The 18388-nt window shown below is 42.5% G+C and overlaps 8 protein-coding genes across 8 annotated transcripts; 4 read left to right on the top strand and 4 right to left on the bottom strand.

The window, feature by feature from the left end:
- Window positions 1–1131: 1131 nt before the first annotated feature.
- SS1G_13058 (predicted protein) lies at window positions 1132–2503 on the bottom strand (the record flags this gene model as incomplete). Its single annotated transcript, XM_001585916.1, has 2 exons — window positions 1132–1859; window positions 1948–2503. The coding sequence occupies 2 exons, from the start codon at window positions 2501–2503 to the stop codon at window positions 1132–1134; spliced, it is 1284 nt and encodes a 427-aa protein (XP_001585966.1).
- A 348-nt stretch (window positions 2504–2851) lies between these two features.
- SS1G_13057 (hypothetical protein) lies at window positions 2852–5214 on the top strand (the record flags this gene model as incomplete). The annotated part of the gene is made up of 4 exons (XM_001585915.1): window positions 2852–2928; window positions 3090–3193; window positions 3382–4427; window positions 4489–5214. The coding sequence occupies 4 exons, from the start codon at window positions 2852–2854 to the stop codon at window positions 5212–5214; spliced, it is 1953 nt and encodes a 650-aa protein (XP_001585965.1).
- A 1492-nt stretch (window positions 5215–6706) lies between these two features.
- SS1G_13056 (hypothetical protein) lies at window positions 6707–7792 on the top strand (the record flags this gene model as incomplete). Its single annotated transcript, XM_001585914.1, has 4 exons — window positions 6707–6839; window positions 7005–7093; window positions 7178–7586; window positions 7665–7792. 4 exons carry the CDS (start codon window positions 6707–6709, stop codon window positions 7790–7792), a joined length of 759 nt encoding a protein of 252 aa, XP_001585964.1.
- A 423-nt stretch (window positions 7793–8215) lies between these two features.
- On the bottom strand, window positions 8216–9621 carry SS1G_13055 (predicted protein; the record flags this gene model as incomplete). Its single annotated transcript, XM_001585913.1, has 3 exons — window positions 8216–8764; window positions 8817–8879; window positions 9160–9621. The coding sequence occupies 3 exons, from the start codon at window positions 9619–9621 to the stop codon at window positions 8216–8218; spliced, it is 1074 nt and encodes a 357-aa protein (XP_001585963.1).
- A 1489-nt stretch (window positions 9622–11110) lies between these two features.
- SS1G_13054 (predicted protein) lies at window positions 11111–11425 on the top strand (the record flags this gene model as incomplete). Its single annotated transcript, XM_001585912.1, has 1 exon — window positions 11111–11425. The coding sequence occupies one exon, from the start codon at window positions 11111–11113 to the stop codon at window positions 11423–11425; it is 315 nt and encodes a 104-aa protein (XP_001585962.1).
- Window positions 11426–11931: 506 nt separating this feature from the next.
- On the bottom strand, window positions 11932–12630 carry SS1G_13053 (predicted protein; the record flags this gene model as incomplete). Its single annotated transcript, XM_001585911.1, has 3 exons — window positions 11932–11997; window positions 12112–12233; window positions 12528–12630. 3 exons carry the CDS (start codon window positions 12628–12630, stop codon window positions 11932–11934), a joined length of 291 nt encoding a protein of 96 aa, XP_001585961.1.
- A 928-nt stretch (window positions 12631–13558) lies between these two features.
- On the top strand, window positions 13559–15410 carry SS1G_13052 (hypothetical protein; the record flags this gene model as incomplete). The annotated part of the gene is made up of 2 exons (XM_001585910.1): window positions 13559–13940; window positions 14098–15410. 2 exons carry the CDS (start codon window positions 13559–13561, stop codon window positions 15408–15410), a joined length of 1695 nt encoding a protein of 564 aa, XP_001585960.1.
- Window positions 15411–15840: 430 nt separating this feature from the next.
- On the bottom strand, window positions 15841–17896 carry SS1G_13051 (hypothetical protein; the record flags this gene model as incomplete). The annotated part of the gene is made up of 5 exons (XM_001585909.1): window positions 15841–17202; window positions 17258–17467; window positions 17519–17541; window positions 17668–17737; window positions 17876–17896. The coding sequence occupies 5 exons, from the start codon at window positions 17894–17896 to the stop codon at window positions 15841–15843; spliced, it is 1686 nt and encodes a 561-aa protein (XP_001585959.1).
- Between the last annotated feature and the right edge of the window lie 492 nt (window positions 17897–18388).

Genomic DNA, 18388 nt, shown 5'->3' with positions numbered 1-18388 from the left:
GGGTGCTTCTTTGGATGATTGTGTGATTTTTGTGATGATTTTGTGAGTGATGAATGTGATCATGTACGGTGTATGGTGTATGGTGTGTGGTGAATGTGGTGAATGTGTAATGGTGATGTGAATGTATGGTGAGGAGGGATTGTGAGGATTTGGATTTTGTAGATGTGAGATTTGGATTTGTGAAGGGGATCTGAGAAAGGGGGAGGGAGTATGGAGTATGGAGTATGGGGATGAGAGGAGGTTGGGATGGGGTGGGAGAGACGTGGGAGGATCTGGAATGATGGGATGAGGATGAAGCTAGTATAGGAGACAGAGGGAATTGATATTATAGATTAATGAGATGGGGTAATAAATAGATAAATAATTTGGTTTTATTGTTGGGATTTGGATATTATAGGAGAATGGTGAGTAGTAAATAATGAGTGGTGAGTGGTAGGTGATGGGGTTAGAATAGAGGGTATGAGTGTTACGTTGTAACATTATAACTATTATCACGTGTTATAGGATCACATGAATAGTCTTGTGAGGGAGCGAGGGAGCGAAGGAGCGAGATTCGAATCTCGCTCCTCAGCTCCATCGCTCCAATGTTGGAATACGAAGGTCTATATAATCAAGATGGATTCCCTTTGTATAGAGCTTCGTGCTCAAGATCAAGATCAATCATTTAGTATACTCTACTATTAGTTACGAATTGCATTATTGTCATTACTTTAAGTCCCTGCTTGACGCCTAGTTATAAACCACCTCGAGAGCCTAGAGCACTTCCACGTGATCTAGACGGCAAACCTCGTAACATTAAAACACTAGACTTATTAACTTTATAGAACATATTTATTATACGATTGATTTATGATAAACAAACTTAAGTCTTCTTCTGTTCTAGTTTATATTTACATGACGTTTTCTTTTTGTGTCTTTTCTTCTGTTAATTCTCACGATTGTCACATATCTACGTGTTATAGTCAAGTATGGTGGTGTCGAAGGAAGAGTTCCTTCACCTTATTTGTTTATAAGTAATTACTTATTACTGATATCATTTTTGTAGAATCTCTCAAAGATTCTTCCTCTCTTATATCAGTATCTCTGGTATCTTCAAAATCTCCTCTATTCTCTCTATTCCCTTACTCAAATCTACCACATAATCTCAGCATTAACAACAGGAGGAGGTTCATCACCCTCCTTGTATTCCTTCTGCAAAGGACAAGGTCTTTTATGCCACGCCCTGACAAACCTTCTCGCCTCCGCTCTATCCATAAATGATAATATATACCTTGCGCTTGTATTATAAGCCTTTTGTCTTCCAATACTATTTTCCCCTCGATAGCCCGTTTCGGATCCGGCATTTATTTTTTCGCCAACCCGAATGATGGCCCCTTCGCGAGCGAAACGCCAATGCAGGTTACGACGTTTTCCATCTGTTTCAAGAATTTCTCGGAGACCCCAAGAACTAAGACCTACGGATGTGATGGTAATGGTGAAGAGGACGGTATCTTGAGCTTGAGATTGAGAGCGAGAGTTTGTAAGGGTGAGTGGGGAACCAGTTGTTAAGAGAGTAGTTATGGCTGGACGGTAAGGTTTTTGAAGGAGGCGGAGAGAAAGACGAGTGTAAGGAGGGACGAGGGTGAAATTCCGCAGCAGCGATTCAAGTTCTTTGGGTGAATGGGGAAGGTTTGATGGGGGTCGATTGGAATTTGAGGGAAATGCATCTGGAAAAGGAATGATCTTGGGTTGGTAGTTTCGAGACAGGGCGTGCAGTTCGATGGTACGATGAAAATAGGCAAGGGCTGCAGCGCGCGAGGAGAAGAGTATGAAGTAGTGACCTAGAGCTTCTAGGGTTTGAGGATCGCGACCGGGAATTACTAGTTGAGTAGTTAGTTAAGCTTGCAAGTTTGTACATATATCAATGGACATAGATTAAAGTAAAGGGATAGAGAAGAAACAACTTACTCTTAATAATCCCACTAGTCCATCCCTCAATATGTTCACCCCTTGGACTCAACCTAAAAAAATCACTCTCCTCCAACGTCTTACTAGCACAATTCAAAATCAAAACACTAGCCTCCAGTCTCTGGACCGCATCTTCTTCCTCTCTTCCCCTTTCTTTTCCAAGCAAATTCCAATCCTTCCTCTCCTTCTCTGCAGCTCGTCGTCGCACTTCGGCTTCATCGAATGTCTCAATATTAGATGTCCAGTCAAAGGTAGGTAATTTTGGAAATCTTGAAGGTGAAGGATGTTTGAGGTGTTTTGATGGGGTTGCATATCGAGGAGGTCTTTGTTGTTCCTCGGGGAAGAGCTCTTCAAAGAGAGATGTGGGTGGCTTTATAGGGGGAGTAAGATCGAGACGTCGGGCTCCAAAGAGAGATTCACCTCGTGGTTTCGGGGGATCTCCATTGTTCTTGCGAGATTTTTGGTATATGTGACGGCGTTGGAAGAGACATTGCAGTTGGCAAGTGGTCCATGACGGGGTAAGGAATGACGGGGGTAGTGAACGGGGGGAGGGCATTGGTGATAATGAGGGGATTAATGTAGGAGGGGTCAAGGCTGCGGGAATGGGGAAAATTAATTGGCCTTACGGATTTATTTTAGTTCACCGCCTTTACATTCGAAGATTAGGATTAGTTTGATGGCAGAACTAAAGCTGTGATACAACGTTGATACAAATTTCAAGCATGCACCCATGTTCCTTGGCAAGGCTAATGATAATTTTATTTACTTCTGCCCCTCCATTATCGATGAGCTTTTTTTTTTTTTTTTTCCCCTCCTTTATTTACTTTCTCCAAATCGAGGAAGTCGATATTTTGATTATTTGATTGTTTTGATATTATTGGAAACATTCAAATAACAGGTCAATATGGCACCTGAATCTAAAATTCTGGAATTAAAAGTCCGCCCATATCAGCACATCTCAGAAAGACCGGATTTCAAAACGTAGCACGTGTGTATGTTTGCACAGATGTTCTTTTAGATTTTCAAATCAAAAATGGGGAAACATGCTATCTATGGAAGAGCTCTGAGGGGGAACATACAAGACGAGAGGCGGTGATTTGGTTGGCCGCGGAAAAGTTAAGTAGGAAAGTAGTCCAAGTCAGTAAGGCTTTCCAGGAGGCATGCGGGTTTAAATTGAGTGATGATGTGATCATTGCTAGAGCAGGAAAGTTGGAGGTTGCAAAGGATATTCTGATTAAGGATGTCGGTATGATTGAAGGGGTTATGCGAGAGTTGAGCGGGGATGTTAGAATTGGTTGGCGGTGTATTTTGGAGGATCTTTTTGGTAGGATTTTCTTCTTTTGTTTCCTCTCTTTCATTTTCCACTTTCAAAAGGACGAGGGTCGCTGTTTTCATGTTTACTACGAGTTCAGTGCAGAGCTGACGAGATTGCAGCTCGTGCTGAGTTGATTTACCCTGGCATGACATTTAGAGATGTGATGTACAGAAGAGAAAAGCGAACTTTTGAAGTTTTCTCCATAGATGGATCGAAATCTGGTGTTGCCAGCTTTTTTGATGATGGGTCATCTTCTGTTAAGATTGCAACAATTGCTGAAATCAGTGGAGCCGTATTGGCCGCAAGCAATGTTGAGCAAAAACCTCTTCAGGTTGTTGATATTGCTGGCATCGATCAAGCTCTCGGAAAACTGAACAAATTCCTGAGTAATTTCAACCGTCAATTTTATTTCACCAAAGTTCGTAGGTCACCTGCTGTTCTTCTACATGGTGGAAGGGGAACGGGCAAAACCTTTGTCCTAGACAAACTCGCCAGTACAGAATGGGGCAAAGTTCGCAAAATTGATCGTAAAACTAAACCTTCGGAAGTCCAGAAGATTTTCAAGGATTCAAAGATTAACCAGCCAAGTATTATAATCATAGATGATCTTGAATCTGTGGTTACAAAGGGTGGTGAACCACTGTTGGATATGACAGAGGCTATTTGTGAAGGGTTTGAAGATCTTGCTAAAGATGAGCCTCCAAACTCTTTACCACAAGTCGTCGTGGCGGCGGCAACATCTGATATGCTTAAAATACCTGCCTCATTACGAAAGCGAGGTAGGTTCACTACAGCTATTTCTCTACCAGTTCCAGACGCAGCTGCCAGGAAAGCTATTCTCAAGTCTCTCAATCCTCAAATGTGCCCTGAAACCCAGGATGAGATTCTTCATGATCTTGGAGAACGAACACATGCATATACACCAGAAGATCTCGCCCTTCTGTTAGATGAAGCACACATTTTTGCGGAAGATAAGTTAGATGCAGAGAACTTGCCGGAGCAGAAATTCATCGTTAAAGAGGATATCGAGCATGCTCTCTTGGAAGTAAGGCCAAGTGCAATGCATGATATTACTTTGCGGCCACCCAAGGTTAAATGGAGTGACATTGGAGGACAAGATAAAGTCAAAGAGGCTATTCAACTTGCAATCGAGACACCTTTCCATGTAAGTTCTTTTCTATTTGACTGCTTTACGTTTTTAATACAAAGTACTAACAATATTCCAGTACCAAGAGATCATGCAAGATTTTGGCCGTTCCCCAACAAAAGGTCTTCTTCTCTATGGACCTCCTGGATGTTCCAAAACACTCACCGCCCAAGCTGTTGCCACTGAAATGGGTTTCAACTTCTTTGCTGTTAAAGGTGCCGAACTTCTCTCTAAATATGTTGGTGACTCCGAACGAGCTGTTCGAAATATATTTTCCCGTGCACGTGCTGCAGCTCCAAGTATTATTTTCTTTGATGAAATCGAATCCATTGGTGGGAAGAGAGATGGTAAAAATTCGAATAATGGAGTCAACGTTCTTACTACTTTACTCAATGAAATGGATGGAATTGAGAGTTTAAAGGGTGTTACAGTACTTGCCGCAACCAATAAACCTCAAGATCTTGACTTAGCACTTCTTCGACCTGGTCGATTTGATGAACTTATCTATGTTGCACCACCTGACCTTGCTGGTCGGGAAGCCATCATTCGTGCTAGACAGCGCGAATCTACTATGGCAAAAGACGTTGATATAGCCGAACTTGCTCGTCTAACAGAGGGATATTCTGGAGCGGAAATGGTAAGTATCTGTCAAAAAGCCTTTGATGCGGCTATTGAAAGGCGTAAAAAGAATGCGACGATGGAACCGGCAGTGATGAATGACTTTTTGATGGCAATGCCGAAGATCAAGAGACAGATAACTCCGGATATGTTGGAGGAGTTTGAGAGATGGGCCAGGGGAGAATAGTCTAGACTCTAGAATTGCTATTGGGAATGTACGGTACAATTTCTAGTGGAATAATGAGATAGTTACGGAATGTGAAAGTACACATGTAAAGCTTACCATGAGAATATTGTGATTTTTTCGAGCCATAGTCGGCAATGGGCATTTATCTATTGAGGAGTTTCATCTTAGATCTTCTAATTATAATCATGAGGATACAATCCAGGATGAATCACAGGGAATTTCTGAATTTCTAGTGGCATCTTTTCTGGGATGTTGGGGTTTGTTTTTGAGGTAGGATTGGGGATTTGAGGTGATGAATTGGGAGAGTTGAAGATTGTAGAGGGTTGTAGTGAGTGGTTAGACTGGTGGATTGAGATGTAGGTCAGGATATTTGGGGTTTCAAGTTTTGAACTGGGCTGCGAATTTATCTGTACGTGTATGAACTGGGAAGGTTGTGGTGTGATGGTATGATGGCGTGGTGGTTGGATTTGGAGTACTGGGTAGGTAGGTAGGAAGGTAGGGGTTTGTGGCACGTCGAATATCATATCTGGTGGATTGGCTGATTACTGTTAATTAAGTGATTATTATTGTTACACAAGTGTAACATGTTATATGTACGAGGAAGTTTTGGGAGGTTTTGGGAGGTTTTGTGTTTTAGTTAGATAGGTAGGTAGGTATTCGAGTGGGTAATTAGTACTACCGTACTCGTACTTATTTTTACGATGAAGCTTAAAGTTTAAGTAATCTTACTGAACTTGTGTGGATTTATAGTTTAATCATCAAGATTAAGTCATGAAATAACCTAAATGATGTTACATATACCTTCCTCTCCCAATTTCCCTCATCCATTTCCTCTAATCAGGACGATACTATACGAAACGATACGATAAAAGCCCAACAATAACATTATAATATTCACACCCCTGGTCGCATATCAAGCCCCCTTAATAGTCTTATATAAACATTCAAGTCGTTTATTTAAAATATGAGGTAAGGGTAATAATAATAGTATTAAACTTAACCACAACAAAAGGTTACGTCATACATTACTCGCACTTCTAGCGTACATATTCGCGTAACCGTCCGGAGTACGTACCTGGCTATAACCTTACCAATCATGGTAGTTGTTTTTGTACGTATTGGCATTACATCACTGCATTTATTAAATGGGAGAAATGTGCATAATTTGCGTAATTTGATGAGATGTATGAGCATATGAAGATGGAATGGGATGGGATGGGGATTGTTATATATTGCTTACTTGTTGGTGATATGATGAGGAATGTGAATAAAGAACGCGAGAACAATAATTTTGTTTATTTGAATTATTGTGTGGAGAATTTACTACGTGGGTGAATTAAGTTGATTCTGATATTCATCTCGATATCGATTTTTGATTTTCAGAAAGATACCTCTGGAAGGAAATATTCAACTGGATCGAGCACGGAAATCAAAGTCAAGATCAAAATTAAAATCAAGAAAGAAAAAGGAAAGGAAAGAAGATTAAGAAAACATGGCTCCAGCAATTGTAGATGAGAAGAATGGAAGGAGTCCTGGGTTTCAGACGATGATTAGAGAGTGTCCGGTTACGGAAGAGAGGATGCCGTTTGTTGAGAGGGGTGAGGAGAAGAGATTGAGGGATCCGGGTGGGTTCTCTTGTTTTCTTTTGATTTTTTGGTTTGGATTTTGGTGTAATGGGAGGAGACGAGAGGAGAGGATGCAGATGAGGAGTTGGGGATCTGGGTATTTGAGCGTGGATTGGGAGAAGTGATATAATTACTTAGAGTTTTACTAATTTGAGAATATAATAGGAATTGCGAGAGCAAATCAAGCAGCATCTGTTGAAGCACCATATGGAACACAGAAAGACAATTATGTTCACCGCAATAGACATCTTACAGTTCGTATCCTCCTTTCATTTCCCCTTCCCTCTTCATCCTCACCATTCCTCATCTCCTCACCTCACCCCACTAACACCCCCCAGGTCCTCCAACAACACATCTCCTTCTTCGACCCCGATTCCGACGGCATAATCTGGCCCCAAGACACCTACACCGGTTTCCGACGTCTAACCTACAACCCCTTCCTCGCGCTCCTCGCCGTCCTAATTATCCACGCCAATTTCTCCTACCCTACTCTCCCCCCGGACTCCTGGATCCCAGATCTCTTCTTCCGGATCTGGACAGATAGGATTCATAAAGATAAACATGGGAGTGATACCGGAACGTACGATCATGAGGGGAGATTTATCCCCCAGAGATTCGAGGAGATTTTTACTAAGTATGCGAGGGATGGGGATGGGGAGTCGATTTCTTTGAGGGAGGTGTGGGGCGTTATGAGGGGTCAGAGGTGTATTGCGGATCCGATTGGGTGGGGAGGTGCGCTTTTTGAATGTGAGTTTATTTGTGCTTTTTTGTTTGTTGGGACGAGGGGAGGAAGAAAGGTGAGGAATTAGTGCTAATAGTTATTAGGGATCGCGACGTGGCTTTTGTTATGGCCGGAAGATGGGAGGATGAAGAAAGAAGATATCAGGAGGATTTATGATGGGAGTCTTTTTTATGAGATTGCTGCTAGGAATGAGAGGAAGAAGTTTAGTTAAGTGGTGGGGTTTGTTCTTGAGGGTTTCGGAAATAAGGGAATAGGTTTAACACGTACGGGTTTGGGGATAGGAATATGCTGTATTTAGATAATGAATATGCTTGACTTCAAGTTGAATGAGACTACTTTTGCTCTTTTACTTGTAGAGATTGCGGATATCTTGAGTGGTTATTTTCATTTATATATTAATATCGTTTATTTTTCATGCTCCTTCTTTTCATTCTCCTTCTCATTCTCCTCATACTTTATCCTATCATCTTTTTTCATCCCCTTCGCTTCGATCTTCAATCCACTTTCCACCTTATGGGTCCCCAATCGCTCCCGATGTCTCAAAACACTCAACCTCTTCTGCTCCTCCTGCTTCCTCATCAAATTCTGATGTTCAATCCTCTTCTTCTCCTTCTTCTCCTCCTTCAACTTTTGGCTATTTTTCCCCGCCCGGTATCTTGGATAAGAGAAATCCGCCATTCTCCGCCCTTTCTTGCTCTTCTCTCTTCTCCCTCTTCTCTTTATGTTGTCGGAGTAATTCTTGATGGGCTTCACGTCTTTGACGCATTTCTTGCGCTTTTCGGACTATGTCCTTCATGTCGATAGTTCTTTGCAGGGCTTTTTCTTCTGCCTGTAGCCCTTTCATCTCTTTGCTTTTTCGGTAAACCTCGGAGTGCTGTGAGGACTTGGATTTTTCTTTTGGGGATGCTTGAACTTTGTTCTCTGGAGTGGGTGCTTTTTCCTGAGTCACGTTGGCGGTCTTGGAATTTTCGGATGCATTCTCGTCTTCGATCTCACGAGCATGATTGAGCAACTTCTCGTTCTTGATAATTTCAATGTCGTTGGATATTTCTTGGGTTTCTTGTTCTTCAACCTCTTTGTGTATCGTAGCTTGTCTGTCGCAAAATTCGGCCATGAGGATATCGATAGCACTTAGACCGGGGCGATCATGTGTGGTCCAGTGGATGAATACTTTGTTGTAGATCTAGGGGATGTTAGATGACTGGAAAAAGTAAGAGGAGATGTAACAGACGCACGTTAACCCATTCTGGGTGATGCTTTTCTTGTTTGCATTTTGCTGCTATTGCGTTCATGAAGTTCTGAGGGTTAAGTGTTGTGTAAGTGATGTTGCTAACTTTTGGTTTCTCTTACCGGGTTGGAGGTAGATTGACGGAAAGTAGGTAGTGGAAATTTCGTAGTTCTCTTCGGAGAAGGTTTCAAGGGGTTTATTAGATGACTACTTATCATCCTAACTTTCCTCTAAAGCTGATCTTCACACAGAACTCCAGCAAGCCCAATCAAACTCTCTATATTTAAACCCTCAAATATATATCCAGATGCAGCATTTCCAGCACTCAAAAATAACAAGAAAAAACTAACCCAGGTATCCTTAAACCCGTTGAACTTAAAAATCCTCCTCATCCCCATCCCATCAGAGGTCAAAACCCATTTCCCACCATTTTCCTTCAGAAGTGGTGCAAGTGATTCCTGTAACATGAAATGAGAGAGATTGGAATAGTGTTCTAATTTTCTGGAGGGTATCCATTTTGGTAGTTGAGAAGAGTGAGAAGTGGTGTTCGCAACAGGAGATAATATGGATTCTGGGGGTGCTTTCTCCTTTGGTCGGGTATGTGCTCCTGAGATGGTATTTTCTTCCAGAGTGGCCTCTTCTTTCAAAGAGCACTTTTCTCTCGAAGAATCTTTGACTGGGGGAAGCTGTAAACGGCGTACTTGGTATGCTGCATTAGATGGTAAAAGATTCGGAAAAGTTTTGTAGCGAGATGTGAGCGTTGGGAAGGAGTTTAGTGGAGCTCGGAGGATGTGACGTATGGAGAGATTCATGATTATCTTGGGAGAAGGGGGTGAATAAACTTGGAAGTGAGATGGTGCGAGTGGAAACCAGGGTTGTTGGATGGGGGATGGTCACGAGATAGACTACGAATCTAAGTCACGTGATATGACCTTTTTTTCTAAGCTAGATGCTTGATTTTGCTCGGGGCTTGAGAGATCCTTTCCATGGCTTTTATAACTGTTTTGCATTAGGAATAGAAAGTTATATTCCATGTATTTACTCATCATTCTGCTCTTCAATCATTATGTCTCGAAATCGAAATCGAGATCGGGATCGATCGGGATGAAAAAGTTGTACTATACTCGCTTATCTGCTACAAGTTGATGGACGACGCTTGACATCAGCAATGGTATTGGTCTCCTCTTAAGACTTCCAAGTTCCCACCACCCAATCTTTTAGTTTTGAACACTGTTTCTTCTTTTCATGCATATACTTTTAATTTTTCCATATAGAACGTCTTGATTCTTTTCTTCTCAGTGAAATACTTCAAGCTATTCATTTGGACATAATTATTAACTAATTTATTCCTTTCTAGATATTCAATTCTCAACTCATCCTCTTTTTAATTAACATCTACCTCGAGTCAGTCTTACTATTTACCCAACTCACTCAACCCCACATTCCCATACAACTTCCTCAATCATGGATGTTAAGAAGCAAAAGGTCTCATTTTCGGGGGAAGACTCCAGATTTGAAGTGACAATTACTCGAAGGCATAGTATCACTGACATATCTTCGGAAGCTATATGGTGGAGAAGCGGAGAATCATTTGCGGGTAGATCTCAAATTACTCGCAGAAATAGTATTGTCGCCTCCCAGGACTTACCCTCGAAAGCTGTATTGTCGAGAAGGGAAGAATCGTTTGGGAAAAAATCTCAAATTCCTCTGCTTCATCTCACAATTCCTCCAATTCAGAACGATGCACTGCCGAAGACAAGAACAGAGATAGAGGGTGCAAATTTACAAGAATGGAGATGCGAAAAGGCTTCTTTATTGGGTGTTCCTCCTGAGATTCGAGAGATAATCTATGGCTACATATTCCCATCCAGATTTTATCTGGCGCCTTATTGTAAGGCCCTACAAGAAATATCTTGGAAATTTGATCTTGAGCCAATTTTATATGCATATGGGCGATCCTCATATGACACGATGAATTTATCTTTTCCGAATTGTCAGGCTTTTGGTGCATCTTTCTTGAGAGTTCATCCGCGAATCTACCAGGAAGCTAGACAACTTTTCTGGAAACGTGCCACCCTTGTTCTGCCGACCCCCTTTCGTGCAATCGATGCACTTAAATCCATCACTCAAGATTCCATCAAACATATCACGCATATCGAGCTTCATGTAAGATCCTTCGACTTTCAATACTGGGAATTTTCAGGCTTTTGTACCGCAATTTCAATGATGAACTCACTAGCTCGACACGGACAATTACAAGAAATAAATCTAGTGTTAGAGCATGTCATGCTTGACTTCAATATGCGTGATCTACTGAGAAACCGTGTCTCCGAGAGGGCGCACGGATTCTATGGCACTTTGATATTTTTATGTAGTCTACAAACTTGGAGATGTCATAGAGGTATGAGAATTACTGGTGGCTCGAGTTATGAGGAGGTACTGAAGAACATTCCTAAGAAATCTCCTTTGGACGTTCAGAATTTAATGTATGTTGTTGGGAAACTACATGCGGCTTGGGGTGGAACATTTTATGTAGGGGATACAATGGCCTGGAAGGATGGCCGTCATGTTTATAGAGCCCCCAGCCAAGCAATCTCTGAGTCAGTAGCAAGTTAAGGTGGACTTCGTGGTGGATATTTGACCTAGAGGATGCAACAGCTTGGGAGAATGTTTGTAATGACTTACGAACCTTCATTCCGACCACAGTTGAATCCTTCAGATTATATTACAGGTCAAATCCAGAGATCTGATCTGAGAAAAAATCCCTACTTGGATTATTCTTCTCCATCGGAACTCTTTAGCTATGAACGACGCAATCCTAACCTTCCTTGTCTCCCCGGCAAATGGTGTAAGCTGAAATTGCTAAGCAAAACCATAAATGCATTCAGCAACGGCAATGGAAGAAGGGCTGCATTGTTTGATTCGTCAAAACTTGTGCCTTTTCTATAATGGCTTGACTGGATTTCGTGATCGTCATCGAAGCCGAAAAGATAAATCTACTTGACTCTCGACATGGAGTTTGATTCACAAACAAAATTTTTTCTCCGGCTGCAAAGTTGACGAATCTCGATCAAATTCCAACTTGACATCATTTATTGGGAGAAGAAGGCAAAGAACTACTTTCAATATCCGATCAAACAACTTTCTTGTCTATCACCACCATCTCCTTGAGACCCCTTCATTACCGCCTACTTCTATTATTGCCTTCTCTATCGCCACCTCTACTTGTATTACCGATTTTGTTAGTGTGTACTTCTACGACAGCTTCATCTCCTCGTCACTCGATATAATCGCATACATACGATTGAACTCCTCGGATAATATCTGATTCCAATTCCTGGTTCTGGATAGCCTCTCTCGAATTCGAACTTTCGATAATCACTGTCGTTTATCTCTCCCTCGCCCTTCTCGTTCTCGCCCACTTCTACAAAAGCTTAAATATTTCTATCGACCAACATAACTTCACAAATTGACACTTATTCGCAGTTATACCGAAGCTGGTTCTTTCGGAATATATTAATATTATCATTTTAATAATCTCCAGCTCTCTACGGATTAGAACTTGACGACGGTCTGGACTTCTGCAGTAGATTTCCTTCGACGAATCATAAATGCGGCTGAATAGTCACAAGATTCTAGTGGATTGCATCCGTTGAATACTTGGTGGCTAGAGGGCACTTCTTGTATCTCGGCACGCAGGTTAGCTCCTCTGGCTTACTTGGGCATGTATATTTGTTCGCTGCTAGGAATTGAATAATGTTGATTTCATCCACATTGGTATAGAATGAATAGAGAATTTGATGATTTCGAAGAGGATACATTATTAGGTAGATAGATGGATGGATGTATATTAATGCCAATAAACATTAGAATAATCTTAACATATTAATAACATACATCTCATACCATTTGATAAACCACTAGCTGAATCACTCTGTTTTGATAGATTGATACCTTCCTCTCAGCTACCCTGCGCATCACTTCCTAATGTTTACTTCCTTGGATCACTCAATCATAAGCTTATAATCAGCAAACATCCCATAAACCATTCGATTGAAAACCATCATCAAAAACCTCAATATATAGGTAACAAATAACTTAAAAACCCCATCTAGGATAGTTAATCACGAATAATATACCATCAAATTCACTACTCTGTACGGAGAAAATAAACGACGTTCATATATAGAAGCTAAACAGGTTGATGTTGAGCTGGAGCTCAGATCCCGATCCCATGAACCGGGATATCGGAAATAAAAACCGGGCTGACTGAGCTCGTGGTTGGTGCTCCATGGACCATGGTAAAAGCCGCCTTCCGATAGGTTGGGTTGGGGTTGGGTGGTCGGAGACGGCCGATGTAGGTTATGTAATATAAGTGAGATGTAATGTAATGTAATTGAGATGGAAGTGAGACGGAAGTAAATAATGTGATATCTTTATAGAAGTGGGATTGTTTGAATGAAATTTTGAGAAGTTTGTGTTTACTTTTGATTTTGGTTTTGGATTATTTTGATTGTTGGATTGGAAGATTGGAAGATTGGATATTAATACTTTCTGATTTGTGTTTGTGTTTCTGTTGAGCCAGAGCTTGAACAGTAAACAAGCTGAACAAACAAAACAACAAGACATCTTTCCATACCATAAAGATCCAACACCAACCAGCCAAAGAACATCCTAAATCTTACATTCCTCCTACTCAGCAATCAAGACATCTATAGCTATAGATACAGCTATAGCAAAACCCCCAAGATGCCTTCCTCTTCATCGCCACATAATCAGAAAAAACCACTCAAAAGACAAATTTTTCATGGAACTTTTATTCATTGTAGGAATTTGACGGAATTGCAAATTTGGAATTATACGTATGTTTTTGTGGATGAGAAGGGGGTTATTGTGAGGATTGTGAGGAGGGGGCGGGATGGTGATGATGGTGTGGTGGGTTTGAGAGAGAATGAGGGGAAAGGGAAATTGGGTTGGGAGGAGGTGAGAGGGGATGTGGAGGAATTGGGTTGGGATGGAGATGGAGATGGGGATGGGGATGGGGATTTGGGAAGAGATGGTGATTATGGGATTGAGTTTTTGAGTTCTTTAGGGGATGGGGAGGAAAGGTTTTTTTTTCCGGGGTTTATTGGTTAGTTCTATTTCTATTTTTCTGTTCCTTTTCTACTTCTACTTTTGGTTTTTGTTTCTTCGTTTGTTCATTCGAGGAGGGATATCATAAACATCTACGAAAAAGGAAAATGATATCACGATAATCCTCCCCACACCACTCTACTAACAAACCCCAGATACCCATATCCACGCCCCCCAATACCCCAACAGCGGACTCTTCGGATCCTCCACCCTCCTAAACTGGCTAAATACCTACACCTTCCCCCTCGAATCCTCATTCACTTCTCTCCCCAAGGCCCACACCATCTACTCACGCGTAATCCAACGTACACTATCACATGGAACAACAACCGCCGCCTATTACGCCACCATCCACATCGAAGCCACCAATCTGCTCGCGGATTTATGTTTACGATATGGTCAGAGAGCGCTCGTAGGAAGATGTTGCATGGATTCTTCCTCAGGAGCTAATCCCGATTATTACCGCGATGAAGATGCTACTCAGAGTTTACAGCGATCAAAAGAATGTATTCACCATTGCGAGAAAATTGATCCAGATAGAGATCTCGTGACGCCTATCCTAACACCAAGATTCGCACCTAGTTGTTCGCGAGAATTAATGACTTCTCTGGGTATATTAGCCACCGAAAAAGATCTCCCCATCCAAACGCATATTTCTGAGAATCGAGCAGAGATAAATTGGGTAGGGGAACTTTTTCCAGAATGTACTAATTATACTGCGGTGTATGATAAATATGGTTGTTTAACGCCCAAAACGATTCTTGCGCATGCGGTACATATTTCGGAGGAAGAAGCAGGTTTGATTAAGGAGAGGGGGAGCGGGATAGCACATTGTCCGATTTCGAACTCGGCGTTGACGAGTGGCATGGCGAGGGTGAGGTGGTTGTTGGATTGGGGGATTAATGTGGGCTTGGGGACGGATGTTAGTGGGGGGTTTAGTGCGAGTGTTTTGGTTGCGGCGAGGGAGGCGAGTTGTGTTAGTAGGTGTGTTGCGGCTGGGATTGGGGGGGTGGGGTTGGAGGGGGAGGGTGAAGGGGAGAAAAAGGGAAAAGGAAATGAAAGAGATTCATTAAGTGTACCAGAAGTTCTATATCTAGCTACGAGAGGCGGTGCAAAAGTAGTAGGAATGCAAGATTCAATCGGTGGGTTTGAAGTAGGTAAATTATGGGATGCGCAACTTGTGGGGTTGGGGAAACCGCTTATGAGGAGAAATAGTGAGGGGGAATGGGTGGGTGGGGTGAGCGGGAAGGAGGATAGGGAGGGAGGTGGGGAGGGTGAAAAGGGTGAGGATGAGGAGGATGAAGGAGAAGGAGAAGGGGAAAAAGAGGAAGCGAAATACACAGGACCAGTCGATATATTCGGCTGGGAAAATTGGGAAGAGAAAGTTGCAAAGTGGGTTTTTGGTGGGGATGATAGGAATACGGTGAGGGTTTGGGTTGGGGGGAGGTTGGTTTATCGGAGGAGGTAGGGAGGGATAGATTGTAGTGTTTTAGGTGGTAGATTGTAGGTTGGAATCTTAGATTATGGGATCTTTAAGAGCTATCAACTTTTTGGGACTCAGGAATTCAAGAATTCAAGATTCGAAAAATGAAGAGAAAAGAAATATGATAATGAACGGATGAATAGACAGATATATAAATGAAAATATCCATATCAAAGTCAATAATCCACCATCGCTATCCTACTCATCCCATCCATCCCAGTCAGAAAACACCCTCCATATTCAACATTCCAATGAATCCTTTTCTTCCAACCTAGTATTCAATTAAGATTATTACAAAAATTCGATAACAAACGCCTAATTCCCATTCCCATTCCCATTCCCCATTCCCCATTTACCTATCCATCCATCCAATAATTCCTCATACCTTCCCCCTCACCCAACAATCCGGCTTACCTTACATATCCTCCCTCTCATAATTCTCATAACCCGCATAATTTCCATACTCACCATAACTCCCAAAGCCCTCCCCCTCCCCACCCCCATCACCACCACCAGCAGCACAGAACTTACACTCCACGCCCACACTCTTCAAAATCAGCTCTGCCGCCTTCTCCGCCGCAGCCATAACCGCAAACTGCGGATTAACCGTCACAGGCGCAATAATACTCGCATCAACTACATGCAAATTTGTCGTTCCTACAACCTTCGTATCTACATCTACGCATTTCCCCAATCGACAACTACTACTCCAGTGATTCACCTGTCCGCGCGCATAGGCGGACCAAGTGGTAATATATGTTTCGATTTCCTCGCGGGTAGAATTTTGCGGGATATTGAGGGGCGTGAGACCCGCGGCTGGAAGAGCAGCGAATATATCGTGGATGAATTGGGATATATCCTGCGCGTCGCGCGGATGAGAGTAATAGACGCTGGAGCTAGAACCGGGAATGAAGTTATCGTCGAGGATGACGGAGCCCGTGGAGAGGAGTCCAGATGTACCGTACACGTTCAAAGTGATGCTGTGATCGGAGGTGTAGTCTGCGTAACCGGCTGTTCCGATGGTGCCTTGGACTCCGGCTTTGGTGCCGTCGGCGTGCGAGATGGTGGTCCAGAAGACGGAGGTTTCGGATGCGAAGGTGTAGGGACCGCTGCGGGAATTTAGGTACAGATCTCTGTCTTCTGGTGGGGGAGACTCGTAAGAATATTTGTAGGATTGGATGGAGTCGCCTTCGAGTACGATGAATGTGTTTGGGTTATCAAATAGGCCGGTTCCGATCTCTGAGCTGATTATCCATTCGTCACTTGTGAGGTTGGGGGAGAGTTTTCCTGCGGAGTTGAGTCTAGAGAGGGTTGCTAAATCACCGATTCCAGAGTGCATGAGGAGTGAAGGACTGATAATAGCTCCTGCTGACAATATTACTCTTCCTGTTGGTGTAACCGAAATAAATGTCTCGACACCATTAACTAGAGCTGTGACTCCCGTAGCTGTATCACCATGTCGCTCAACTCTTACTACGCGAACTCCATGTTGAAGACGGAAATTACTGCGCTGAAGAGAAGATTGGAGATAAGTAGTGACGGGACCTCCTCTCTCACCATCGGAATAGAAAAAGTTTGGGTATCCGAATACACCAGTTTTATCATCGGCTTTATCATTGATATCCACATCTTTGTAGCCTAATCCTTCGACTAGCCATTTTCTGGCGGCATTATATCCTGATTGAAGATAACGGATACCATCTTGAGAAGTAAGGCTTGTTGAAGGTTGTGTGTCGTATAAGCGCTGGATAGCGGCATCCATGTTCTGGGAGTTCCACTAGATGTGGGGTTAACACCTTGGTATATTGAAATTGCAAAGGCTTATTACTCACTTCCTCAGGGAAATACGTATCCCAATCGGAGGCCGGAGGCTCAAAGAATAGTCCAGCATTTATGGCTGAACCTCCTCCGATCGTACAACCCCCATAAGCATTTACCTGATCTGAACCGCACATGAGAATGTCCGCATTGGGATCCCCAAAGATTGTTGTGTAAAGTCCAGGTACATCCACTCTCGTAAGATTTGTACCTCTTAACCATCCCTATCAAGAATTAGAAACCACAAATCATTCTAACGAAGAAGTTAAACTCACCGGCCTCTGCATCAAATCTCCACCTGTACTCATAGGAAGTCCACCACTTTCAGTACAAAGTCTTAAGACCTGCTTCTGCAAGTCGTGAAGAAACTGTAACATACCAATTAACCAATGCACTTTTCTTTACACACAACTGAAATACATACCAATAATACCCCCCGGGCCAGATCCCACAACAATGATATCCCATTGCTCCTGAATCCATCTATTATCTTCCTGAGCCCAAACTGCACTTAGCAATCCAGCAAAAAGAGAAACATGATATGATATCTTCATGATGAATTCGACTTTGATTTTGAATGGTAAAAACGAATTAAACACAACACACAGCAAACAATGAAGAAAATCACCTACCTTTATATACACCTCACACATACTTACACCAACTCCTATCCTGCATGACTTCACACAAGACAACCTGAACTGGCTCACCTGAACACTGGGCGCCAAGTCCTATCGTTGAAGAAAAAATGCCCCTAAACGGTTTTTCTACAGTTATTCAAGAATCGCTGAAAATCTCATAGGCACATACTTTGGCTTCTAGAGAAATGTCGCATCCTATACGAGCTTCGGCATGCTAAGAGCCGTGCCATATGCCTATCACTTACCTAACTGCCCACATAAATCCAGTTTAAGTACCGTTGAAGCCTCATTAATTTTAGCTGAAAAATATGCAAATACCGTATTGATGCCGTACAACTTACTCGAAATGCTCCAGTATGGCGTATTTTCCCGTCTTTTGTGTGCTGATGCTTGCTGATGCGTTATACAAATGAAGTCATGAGCATTTCGTATTCCATGAGCTAGTGAGCCGGCTAGCGGAGGAGTAGAGGGTCTAAGTGGGGAGGATTGGCGTCGAAATCTGTT

The sequence above is a fragment of the Sclerotinia sclerotiorum genome, genomic scaffold, assembly GCF_000146945.2.
Source record: "Sclerotinia sclerotiorum 1980 UF-70 scaffold_23 genomic scaffold, whole genome shotgun sequence".
NCBI classification, from domain to species: Eukaryota; Fungi; Ascomycota; class Leotiomycetes; order Helotiales; family Sclerotiniaceae; genus Sclerotinia; species Sclerotinia sclerotiorum.
This window is presented reverse-complemented; position numbering and strand designations above follow the sequence as displayed.